The 13686-nt window shown below is 33.9% G+C and overlaps 1 protein-coding gene across 1 annotated transcript in view; it reads left to right on the top strand.

Moving 5' to 3' along the window:
* Positions 1-993: 993 nt before the first annotated feature.
* LOC106474029 (small conductance calcium-activated potassium channel protein-like) overlaps positions 994-13686 on the top strand; it is a gene marked incomplete at its 5' end in the record, with an annotated part of 15995 nt that continues 3302 nt past the window's right edge. Inside the window, 5 exons of the mRNA XM_013934714.2 lie at positions 994-1406; positions 5812-5947; positions 10749-10859; positions 12020-12147; positions 13177-13246. Of these exons, the coding sequence (XP_013790168.1) occupies positions 994-1406; positions 5812-5947; positions 10749-10859; positions 12020-12147; positions 13177-13246 (858 nt within the window). The remainder of the gene's footprint in view (positions 1407-5811; positions 5948-10748; positions 10860-12019; positions 12148-13176; positions 13247-13686) is intronic.

Genomic DNA, 13686 nt, shown 5'->3' on the forward strand with positions numbered 1-13686 from the left:
GTCATGATAATTAAAATACTGTATTGGATACAGGTTCTCTTATATATATACCAGTCATGATAATTAAAATACTGTATTGAATACAGGTTCTCTTGTATATATACCAGTCATGATAATTAAAATACTGTATTGAATACAGGTTCTCTTGTATATACACCAGTCATGATAATTAAAATACTGTATTGAATACAGGTTCTCTTGTATATACACAAGTCATGATAATTAAAATACTGTATTGAATACAGGTTCTCTTGTATATAATAATTATATACAATAAATTATATGATACAACTTATATAGTATTATGATAATTAAGATACTGTATTCAATTCAAAGTTTTTTGTATCCTCACTAAATAAATATTTTTGTATATTGAACTGTGTAAAGATATTACTCCATCAACTGTCACTCTTTCGACACATACATTTTTCTATTAACAGACCGTCATATTTTCGACTTTAAATTATCCGATTAATAACGATGTAGAAGCCAAGCGTGTCTCTATAGGGGACAGACGAAAAACGACTTTGTACCTGTTATTTTACCGAAGAAAGGCAAAAGAGATTGAACTCCAACACTTAATACTTGGTCCTCTCAGAGAGGCCTAAGCCACTTCAATGTTTTGAGGCTTTTGGCTATAACAAAAAAAATTATGACACATGAAAACAAAATAAGACAATCATTGGTCTAAAGGAAAATTGAAACAATTTGAATATGTAATTCGTATATATATATAACTTGCAGCACTAAGCTGAGAGTGTGGGTAGATTTTGGTCTGATTGGGAGGCATATAATAACAAGTCATGAAACTTAACAAAGACAAAAGTATCAAGTGTCTAAATTTGATGCCCCTTTGAGCTTAAGGCCCGAGCCAAATGGCCCCCCCCCCCCACACACACACACTCTGATTGGCCTTACACAATACCTTATTATTATTAATAATATTAATTAACGCACGTGATTTATTCTTCAATATCATCCTTTTCTTCTCAGCTGTTTCTCATCGACAACTGTGCTGATGATTGGAGGATAGCTATGACGTGGGAAAGAATAAGCCTAATACTGCTGGAAATTGCTGTGAGTGCTGTACATCCAGTTCCTGGAGAGTATTATTTCACGTGGAACACTAATCAGGAGGGTCGTGTCGAGTCGACCGAGGTGCCCGTCGACGTAGTCTTATCGTTGCCCATGTTTTTACGTCTGTATCTCATATGTCGGGTGATGTTGTTACACAGCAAACTGTTTACGGACGCATCTTCCCGCAGTATCGGAGCCCTAAACCGGATCAACTTTAACACCCGCTTTGTGCTTAAGACCCTCATGACGATATGTCCCGGAACGGTATTGCTTGTCTTCATGGTGTCCCTCTGGATTATCGCCAGCTGGACTCTCCGGCTTTGTGAGGGGTAAGAATATACAATGTACTTTGTGTTCTATCAACATGACAGCAGTGTCCTGTTCTACCAACATGACAGCAGTGTTGCGTTGCATCAACATGACAGTAGTGTAGTTTTGTGTCAACATGGTATGAGTGTTGTGTTGTATCAACATGACAGTAGTGTAGTTTTGTGTCAACATGGCAGCAGTGTTGTGTTGTATCAACATGGTATGAGTGTTGTGTTGTATCAACATGACAGTAGTGTAGTTTTGTGTCAACATGTCAGCAGTGTTGTGTTGTATCAACATGATAGTAGTGTAGTTTTGTGTCAACATGTCAGCAGTGTTGTGTTGTATCAACATGACAGTAGTGTAATTTTGTGTCAACATGGCAGCAGTGTTGTGTTGTATCAACATGACAGTAGTGTAGTTTTGTGTCAACATGGCAGCAGTGTTTTGTTGCATCAACATGATAGTAGTGTAGTTTTGTGTCAACATGGCAGCAGTGTTGTGTTGTATCAACATGATAGTAGTATAGTTTTGAGTCAACATGGTATGAGTGTTGTGTTGTATCAACATGATAGTAGTGTAGTTTTGTGTCAACATGACAGTAGTGTAGTTCTGTGTCAACATGGCAGCAGTGTTGTGTTGTATTAACATGAAACCAGTGTTGTGTAGTATCAGTATGATGTCACTGTTGTGTTTATTAGCACCAAATATCCTGGATGATAGCTTCACTGTTTTATTTCTACACTATATAACATAACCAAATCTACTGGATGGTAGCACCACTGTCTTATTTTTACACTGTATAACATTACGAAATCTCCTGGATGATAGCTTCACCATTTAGTACGTTCATTAACTTGAAACTTGTTTCATGTTGTTGTTTTTTACGAGTCGCTGCGTGTTAAGCGATAGGCTTAACATGGAAGTAAGCTATGGTTATTACACCTTGCCAAACTAGACCTTACAGTTACTTCTTTGGTTAAATGTGTACTGGATATGAAGTATTGGAAGTGTATCACATAATTCCAGGAAACATTAATTAGTCAAAAGTTCAGCGTAACAGTTTTACTTACACGCTTTCAATGCTCTATTCTGCGTTGCATCACTTAAAATGTCAGCAACGTTGTGTATGAATAAAGTTGTCAATGATATATTTTTTTCTCTTTGCTACTTTTGGCTACTTGAACATATAATACTGTTTCTATGCTATTCTGTCTTTATGTCAAATTACGTCAGTTTTCTTGATTTTTACCCATTGTACATCATTTTCACTAACCCTAACCTACTACATGCCAGGTTCACTAAACCTAACCTACTACACGTCCTGTTCACTAAGCTTAACCTACGACACGTCAGAATCACTAAGCCTAATCAGTTGCATCAATTTTACTTAGCTTTAAATAAAATAAGTGAAGTTCATGTGTATAACGTTGATTGGCCTAAATTTTGGTGTGATATATTTAACTTTGTCGATATGATCTTATTTAATATATTAATAGAATATTTGATGTCACAAGATAGACATTTAATCTAAATGTTTCTCGTGCCTAAATTAAATCATTGCAAGCTATTTAAACCTGGAAAGTACTTAATTAGCTATTCTTAAATGAAAATCTCCATCAGCTGTTTAATGTAAGAAATAAAAGGATTTTAATGTGGTCTAGCTTTTAAAACACTAAAGAATATTAGATAAATAGTTACTCATTAAATGTATCACTTGGATATCTTTTTAGACATGTTAATTGAAATATTCAATACATGTTTTTTGTAATGTTGTAGACGTTACATAGCTCACGATCTTGATGATAAAAGGTTCTCGATTGAACCGATAGGTTTTTTAAAGGGAACAAAAATACCATAATGAATATGAAGTCACTACCTCCCCGAGCTTGACTAGCATGCTGGAAATTTTCACTTTAAAAGTTATATAAAACATTGAACCAACTGGGCCATGATAAATATAATTTCATCCGCTAGGTTAGCTGCGCATGCGTAGCAATAAGTTCATTGGTATTCTTCTTTAAGGCTTTTTTTTTTCAAGAAAATATCTTTAGTCACTAGGTTGCTTATAATTTTTGAAAATAACTAAGGTAAGAACATGTTTTAAATGGTTTGTTTTATATTCTAGAATACTTAAACGTTCATCATTTATCATGTTTTTGGGTTATATTGACTTCTGAAATACCTCAAAAGTAAGTTTTTGTTTTGAGTAAAATACATAATTAATTCTCTCGTTTTGTAAATAGAAAAAAAAGAACGCTAGAAACCTAGCTGTTGATGATGAACGTTGTCATGGAAATGATGGGTAGTAATCGGTCACGTACTTTCAAGTGAAACGTGAAAGCGCCATCATATTTAATAATAACGAAGCAACGGTTGTTTGGCTGTGTTTTAATGGATTTGTTTTTAATTTCTTATTTAATATTTTACTTACGAAAGTATAAAAATGCTGTGTCTTAATTGGTTTATAATTCATAATGAATGTCACGCGTTGTTCAAAGTGCACAAAGGGACCCTCATTTAAAAAATAGAAGCGTTTTAGAACTATTTTTGAGTTTTAACTGTTAAGCCTTATCGATGACCTCTTAGTTATTATAACTTGTTCTTGTATTCGTGTCTTTTAATGACCGAAAGAACTACAATAAACTAGAGATGTAAAATAGAAGTAAGAAAATAAATAGCTTGTATTTTATAATCCATCATTTGATCTATTCCTATATCTAAGTTTACATTAATGGAACTTTATCTACAAATCAATAGCTGAACTTTTATTATCATTGATCAACCCCATTTCCATAAAGTAACACATTTTGAGAACACTTAATCACTAGATCCTTGTGTAACAATTAACACCAGTCCTTGTTTAACCAGTTTATTACCGTGAAGTTGTGTAATAATATTGTTATCAATAGTCCTTGTTTAACCAGTTTATTACCGTGAAGTTGTGTAATAATATTGTTATCACTAGTCCTTGGTTAACCAATTTCTTACCGTGAAATTGTGTAATAATATTGTTACCACTGGTCCTTGTTTAACAAATTTATTACCGTGAAGTTGTGTAATAATATTGTTATCACTAGTCCTTGGTTAACCAGTTTATAACCGTATAGTTGTGTAACAATATTGTTATCACTAGTCCTTGGTTAACCAGTTTATTACCGTGAAGTTGTGTAACAATATTCTTATCACCAGTCCTTGGTTAACAAGTTTATTACCTTGTAGTTGTGTAACAATAATGTTATCACCAGTCCTTGTTTAACCAGTTTATTACCGTGAAGTTGTGTAATAATATTGTTATCACCAGTCCTTGTTTAACCAGTTTATTACCGTATAGTTGTGTAACAATATTATTATCAATAGTCCTTGTTTAACCAGTTTATTACCGTGAAGTTGTGTAATAATATTGTTATCACTAGTCCTTGGTTAACCAGTTTATTGCTCTCAAGTTGTGTAATAATATTGTTATCACTGGTCCTTGTTTAACCAGTTTATTACCGTGAAGTTGTGTAATAATATTGTTATCACTAGTCCTTTTGTCCTTGTTTACCCAGTTTATTACCGTGAAGTTGTGTAACAATATTGCTATCACTGGTCTTTAGTTAACCAGTTTACTACCGTGTAGTTGTGTAACAATATTATTATCACTGGTCCTTGGTTAGCCAGTTTATTACTGTGTAGTTCTGTAACAATAATATTATCACTAGTCCTTGGTTAACCAGTTTATTACCTTGTAGTTGTGTAATAATATTGTTATCACCAGTCCTTGTTTAACCAGTTTATTACCTTGTAGTTGTGTAATAATATTGTTATCACTAGTCCTTGGTTAACCAGTTTATTACCGTGAAGTTGTGTAACAATATTGTTATCACCAGTCCTTGGTTAACCAGTTTATTACCGTATAGTTGTGTAACAATATTGTTATCACCAGTCCTTGTTTAACCAGTTTATTACCGTATAGTTGTGTAACAATATTATTATCAATAGTCCTTGGTTAACCAGTTTGTTACCTTGTAGTTGTGTAACAAAATTGTTCTTGTTTAACCAGTTTATTACCGTATAGTTGTGTAACAATATTGTTATCAATAGTCCTTGGTTAACCAGTTTATTACCATGTAGTTCTGTAACAATATTGTCATCACCAGTCCTTGTTTAACCAGTTTATTACCGTATAGTTGTGTAACAATATTATTATCAATGGCACACTTTGATTGAATTTTCATGGGTAATTATCTAGATTTAAACAGGACAATAAAGCTAGATGAAACAAAAAAGGGGGGGGAAATATATTTAGAACTGAAAATACTTCAGTATGGGTTATAAACTAGATATAGACATTTCCCTGGGCCTCACGAAAGACTCAAACTATTTTATTGATCCTGCATAAAGAGGTCCCCGTAGCTGATTTTCACACCGTTTTGTTTTCAGATATCACGACGAAGAGCACACCAATCTCCTAAACAGCCTGTGGTTGATCGTCATAACCTTCCTGTCCGTGGGGTACGGGGACATTGTACCAAACACGTACTGTGGGAAAGGGATAGCTGTCATCACGGGTCTTATGGTCAGTATGTAGTCATCATTTCTTTTTTGGACAAAATAAGTTATATATAAAAATAGTTTTTGTAACATGGTTGATTAACATTGAAAAGAATTACAATTAAAATGAAACAAAGCCGCGATTAAGTTACATTTCTGTTTCTGAAAACAAACAATACATTTGACAATGAGCAAACTGTACAGAAGTCGGATCAAACGCTGTTTGTTGAGAGCATATTATCGTGGTATTTTCAAGAACAGAAACTTTGTTTTTAGAGTAACTTTAGTAATTCTGGAGAATCATAACAGTTGATGTATGTTGCACACACAAACAACCCACGAAAACATGTGTAAAACAGAAAGAACATGAAAATCCGTTTAGAAAACATCTGACAAAAAACACGAAAATTTGTGTAGAACAAATGTTACAAAAATAACATGAAAAACCGTTTAGAAAACATCTCACAAAAATAACACGAAAAAGTGTGTAGAACACAACCCTCAAAATAAACACGAAAATGTTGTTTAACACAGATCACAAAAAATACCAAAATTTCTATATAACATAGCTCACAAAAAGAGTACGAAAATCTGTGTTTAACAAAGCCGACAATAAGAAACCATCAAAATGGTCTATAACAGAAGCCACTGTAATTGATGTAGAACACGGACAACCCTTAATTACAGTCAAGGAAACACGTGTATGAATCTTTTCGAACAGACTAAGATAAATGGCTTTTTCTTCCTTCTTATTATCGGTTCTTCCAGTTAGTTGAGTTAGTCCAGTATCGTACATGACCAAACTGACCAGTTACTTGGATGGTTAAAAAAGAAGAATCTTGGACATCGAGTCTGGACAAGAACAGTGGACATTGTTTTTTAACCACGCTCGAGATAAGAGAGAAATAAGATCACTGACCCGTTTAATGTGTCTACGTCTCTCATTATCTTTATCTTGTCATTGTTTACGTCGTTGTCATGAAAATCATATGATCAGGTGATTTTGACCTGAATATTGGAAAAAAATCTACAAATGGTCACATCCAGAAACAGAAATATAACATGGAATATCTGTCCATTCTGACGACTATCAAGTTGTATTAAGCCAGAGATAGCACTAGATGGCGTAACGAAACTATTAAAACTCGTTAGAATATGAAATACAAGCAAAAGTACCCGTCCCCAGTGACGGAAATGTTTAAGTTAATCTATCAATTTCAATTATTTCATGGACTTTAAAAAGATTAATTGGGTTGCACTCTTGGTTTCACTCATAGCCAAAGCTCTGAGCTACTTATACCAAAAGGTTATTGTTGAATATTTCAGTCATGTTAAGAGCCACTCAACAATAACATACGGTAAATCTACATTTATATTCTTTAAGTTACGTCACATTTTGAAATGTGAATGATAGTGTGATTAATTCCTAACAATTTAGTGTAGAATAACCTGCTCGTTAAATAATGTTTGACATCAACATTATTCAAGTCTGTTCTCCCGTCATTTCAAAAGTGAATGTTGAGCTTTGTCTGCTTTTCAAACTCAGCGCGGAAAGCTGCCGCCTTAAACGGGAGACAGACGAACGCTCGGACAGACACCACAGTTTGCAATATATATAAGATTGAGTGTTTGTTATATTGACTGAAATAAATGACTTTCAACTTAGCCGATCTATTTTACTTATCTGGGATAAACTAATGTGTAAAAAGTAGTCATTTTCGTCTTTCATAGAAAATATTCAATATAATAAAAATGGTTGTGTAATTGAAACTGCTATTATAATAGCCTAGGGTCCTACTGACGAGCATCACAAGAACTTAAGGTCCTACTGACGAACATTACAAGAACTTAAGGTTCTACTGGCGAACATTACAAGAACCTCAGGTTCTACTGGCGAGCATTACAAGAACCCGTGGTCCTACTCACGAACATTACAAGAACCTAAGGTCCTACTGGCAAGCATTACATGAACCTAAGGTCCTACTCACGAACATTACATAAACCTAAGGTCCTACTTACGAACATCACAAGAACCTAAGGTCTTACTGATGAGTGCCCAACACTCTCTTGTTTCCGATAGCAGCTAGGCTAGATGACGTAATGCGATCCGGCTTGGTAGTCCTAACACGCATACAGTATGTTTTTCTCACCCCTATGATTACTCTGATTCAACATCCAGGGTATTTCGCTTTATTGTAACATTTGCTATCAAGATGTTGGATATGTTTGGTGTACAGAGAGTTGATATAATATATGTAAAATCTGATAGAAGTTACGTTCATTACATTAAAAAATTGTTATAGACAATGTCTAAAGGCTCTGTCGTAAGGATTTCGTGTTCAAACCACATCCATACTCCTTGCTTCTTTTCATAATCCGTCTAGTGTAAAGAACGACGGTTTCCCAGCACTTACTTTAACAATTGAACATAAATCCATAAGCTGCATCTGGCGACTTAACTGTTATGTCTTATTTTGAATTATCATGAATACCTATTTCATTCTCCAGCTGTTTGAGGTATGTGACTGTTAAACTGATACAATATGTCGTGGAAGCAGCTTGTGTGCATGTGACTTTTATCGTTTTTCCAGTGGATGTCCATCTGGTCTATGTTGACTCCAGCTGCTTGAGGTATGTGACTGTTAAACTGATACAATATGTCGTGGAAGCAGCTTGTGTGCATGTGACTTTTATCGTTTTTCCAGTGGATATCCTTCTGGACTATGTTGACTCCAGCTGCTTGAGGTATGGGACTGTTAAACTGATACAATATGTCGTGGAAGCAGCTTGTGTGCATGTGACTTTTAACGTTTTTCCAGTGGATACCCATCTGGACGATGTTGGTACATGGAACATGAAGAGAGTTTTTACCACTGATCTTTCTGTTCGTGGATTCTTACCTGTTATAAAACGTTGCACTTTGCTTACCATGTCTGAGGTAGGACGTGAGCAGGTCGTTTTATGAAGGATCTTGGCACCCAAAGTTGATCCATATTCTTAAATATCTCTTGCCATTTAGTACATATCCTTGTCTTGGAAGCTCTAAACTCCCGAACTGAACACATCTTTGTGATCTAAGTGCATGAAGCTCTAACTTCCCGATCTGAACACAGCTTTATGATCTAAGTGCATGAATAGTTTGTGATAGAAATGGCTGTTACATACCCTTCCAAAAACGTTATTGATTTTCGATAGCATCACACTAACTGTCTAACGCGAAACAATGTTAAAATGATACGTTTCGTTCCACAGTGTGTTTTACACGGCTACAATTGTCACGTGACTAGCTGACTGGAATATTCAAGCTGTTTGGATATAGCATATACACAATCCTGTTAGTAATAATCAGTACAAAAATATAATATGTAAAAAAAATTGGCCAAGCTAGAAAATAAGCAAAAACAGAAATACCAAACCATTCCGACACCACAACGTTGATTAACTAACATTGCATGACGTAAGTATTCATTATTACAATGACAACTAATGATGGGTTTCCTCTGTAACAACCAAGTGTAATATTCAGGGTGTTGTTCCAAAACAACGGTTATTGAATGGAAACAAACTTGGAAACCGAGAGAGATTACAGAAAAGGACGTCATTATGTAGATAAGCATGTAATTTTGAACAAATATAACCTTTCGTAGTGATTAGATATACATTCAGTATGACGAGAAGTTACTAATAATATAAATTAAACTAAAGAAAATAACAATGTTTAACTCACTTTTGTTGTGTATCGTTGCTATGATATACTACGTTTTTTCAACATAATACAATGATATTAAGAAATAATAGATCTGAAAAATATTATTAGCTTAGCCCTGATTTTAATAAAAATATTTCAAAGTGCATTGTTCTAACGAAACACTGTAAAAGTGAGTATAGAACTGGAGTAGAATCGGTTATTGTTAACTGGGCTACTGTTTAGATGAACAATACTGGTTGTAAGTCAATATTATTAATTGTTGCCAACGAACACTTTGTTTATATGGACAGTATTGGGTAGAAAGAACTGTTTATTATTAACTAGATTGTGCTGCTATTAAAGTGGTTTAAACAGAAACTAGTACAGTTGATAAATAACAAGGACAACCATAAAGATTACACACCCCGCCGCTCCTTTTCGAGATTACATGCGTTTATATCGATAACGTCAAACTTCACCATTGAGATCCTTCTCAGATCCAAAATAATTAACGATCCGGGTGATTTTTTTTGTAGTATGATGAGGAATCTCAGCCTTAATGTGTCCATTCAATTTGGTACAAATCAGATCATACTGTACAGAGTTTTTAACCCAAAACCACGAAAACTGTCACATTTCCTTATTATAAAAAAATATTTCAAAGTGTTCTACAATCCCGATTTAGATCCGGACAAAGTCTGGGGAAGACTGTTCTATACTTACTACCCATCTTGTGTAAAATTCTCGTGTACGTCGGTCTGTTAGTTTTCGAGATAAGCTCGCGGAAACGCAGACAGACAGACACATACACACACGGATCCGATTGCAATACCCTGCCCCCCCCCCCTCCAGAGACGACGGTAAAAGTGCTACAATTAATTTAGTATAAACATTGGACGAAATAATAAATTCTAAATTATATTATTTTGATAAAGTTTCGTCTTTAAGCTCTTCCAGTAAAACTGAAATGGTATTTGTAAAATATCAAATAATTTCAATGTGAACGTATTTTTTATTTTCAGATATAAGTGTTGATCTAACTTTGATCTTTATGTCACTCAACTTGACTTTAGTTCATGATAAAGACTGATTTCCTTTTTTTATCTCTCTTATTTGAATATTTACTGGCGCTTCCTAGGGAGCCGGATGTACAGCCCTCGTTGTAGCTGTAATAGCCCGAAAATTGGAGCTTACTCGGGCTGAAAAGCACGTCCACAACTTCATGATGCACACTCAGCTAACTAAACGGGTTAGTATCTGATTGCTACCACTATACCCTCTTTACGTTAAGTATGTCAGTTGATCTGCCTCTAATATGACCGTGTCACAGGCTATCTGAAATATATGTAATTTGTAGAAATCACATTCAGGTACTTAGTATCATATTCAGGTACTTATTATCATATTCAGGTACTTAAGTACCTGAATATGATACTAAATGTGATAATAAGTACCTGAATGTGATAATAAGTATCTGAATGTGATAATAAGTACCTGAATGTGATAATAAGTACCTGAATATGATAATAAGTACCTGAATATGATAATAAGTACCTGAATGTGATAATAAGTACCTGAATGTGATAATAAGTACCTGAATATGATAATAAGCACCTGAATGTGATAATAAGTACCTGAATGTGATAATAAGTACCTGAATGTGATAATACCTGAATATGATAATAAGTGCTTGATAATAAGTACCTGAATATGATAATAAGTTAAGTACCTGAATATGATAATAAGTACCTGAATGTGATAATAAGTACCTGAATGTTTTATCACATTCAGGTACTTAGTATCACATTCAGGTACTTAGTATCATATTCAGGTACTTATTATCACATTCAGGGGTACTTATTATCACATTCAAGCACTTATTATCACATTCAGGTACTTATTATCATATTCAGGTACTTATTATCACATTCAGGTACTTATTATCATATTCAGGTACTTATTATGACACTCAAGTACTTATTATCACATTGAGGTACTTATTATCATATTCAGGTACTTATTATTACATTCAGGTACTTATTATCATATTCAGGTACTTATTATTACATTCAGGTACTTATCATATTCAGGTACTTATTATCATATTCAACAGATAAATGAGGATATGTATAATGTACAGTGTATTGAGGTTCTTTACAGTTTACACTGTATTAAGTTTACATTGTATTAGGCTAATTTATAGTTAAGATTGTTTTAGAATTATCATTTTATTTAGGTGGTTTTAGAAATTCCAAAGAAACTAAATCAATCTAAATGTGTTGTATAATCCTATCTTCTTTAAGACTAAATGTAGCACAGGAAAGACACTATAAACCCTGAATATCAACTGTGTTTCATAGTTATCAATTACACGTATGGGATAACTTTCATGTTTTATTTCTGTTTCAGCTAAAAAATGCTGCAGCGAATGTTTTACGAGAAACATGGCTGATCTACAGGAACACCAAATTGGTTAAACGTGTAGATTTTGCCAAAGTTAGAACTCATCAGCGAAAATTTCTTCTAGCTATTTACAGGTAGACGAAAATTAAAATTAAATCCCTGTACAGTGTGAAAGATAGGTGGCAGCAGATGAATTAAATAAGGTTATAAGGTTGGATTCTGTTTCTTTACTTACAAACTACAGCAGTTCAGAATTAGACAGGTTTGATTAGAAATATATATACAAGAAAAAAAAAGTTTAGATATTTAATCCTCTTTAAAATATTAGGTTGACACGAATGTTGATCTGAGCTGTGGTTTTGTTAGTTCTGTAGGACTAATTATGTTATAATGTACCATTGTTTTATGTTGTTTATATACTGTAACCGTAATATTCGACAGGATATGTGTGTTTTTAAATGTAATCATATTATTTGGTAGTAAAAACAAATGTGTAATATTAAACTGTAACCATACTATTATATAGGGTGTACAGGTGTTTAGTTACACTGTAACCGTAATATTCTATAGGATGTATAGGTGTTTAGTTACACTGTAACCGTAATATTCTATACGATGTACTGGTGTTTAGTTACACTGTAACCGTAGTATTCGATACGATGTATAGGTGTTTAGTTACACTGTAACCGTAGTATTCTATAGGATGTACAGGTGTAGTTACACTGTAACTGTACTATTCTATACGATGTACTGGTGTTTAGTTACACTGTAACCGTAGTATTCGATACGATGTACAGGTGTAGTTACACTGTAACCGTAATATTCTATAGGATGTACTGGTGTTTAGTTACACTGTAACCGTAGTATTCGATACGATGTATAGGTGTTTAGTTACACTGTAACCGTAGTATTCTATAGGATGTACAGGTGTAGTTACACTGTAACTGTACTATTCTATATGATGTACTGGTGTTTAGTTACACTGTAACCGTACTATTCTATAAGATGTACAGGTGTAGTTACACTGTAACCGTACTATTCTATAAGATGTACAGGTGTAGTTATTTTATTGAACACGAAGTAGACATTGTGAATAATCACTTCAAACAACACAAGTTGTATCTTTCCTGCAATTACCAAACGTCTTACGCTCTTAATTTCAGTCTGAGGAAGGTTAAAATGGACCAGGAAAAACTGATCGACAGTGCCAGCACTATTACTGATATGGCAAAGGTAAGAACTGTTTATATTGGACTTCAAGTTTCACTTATAATGTCACATTATGTACTACATATAACAGGACAAATATTACGGGTAAGAACTGCTTATATTGGACTTCAAGTTCTACTTATTATGTCACATTATGTACTACATACAACAGGACATATATTACGGGTAAGAACTGCTTATATTGGACTTCAAGTTCCACTTATAGTGTCACATTATGTACTACATACAACAGGACAAATATTACGGGTAAGAACTGCTTATATTGGACTTCAAGTTCCACTTATAATGTCACATTATGTACTACATACAACAGGACAAATATTACGGGTAAGAACTGCTTATATTGGACTTCAAGTTCCACTTATAATGTCACATTATGTACTACATAAAACTGGACAAATATTGCAGGTAAATACTGTTTATATTGGACTTCAAGTTCCACT

The sequence above is a fragment of the Limulus polyphemus genome, unplaced genomic scaffold, assembly GCF_000517525.1.
Source record: "Limulus polyphemus unplaced genomic scaffold, Limulus_polyphemus-2.1.2 Scaffold6740, whole genome shotgun sequence".
Lineage (NCBI taxonomy): Eukaryota > Metazoa > Arthropoda > Merostomata > Xiphosura > Limulidae > Limulus > Limulus polyphemus.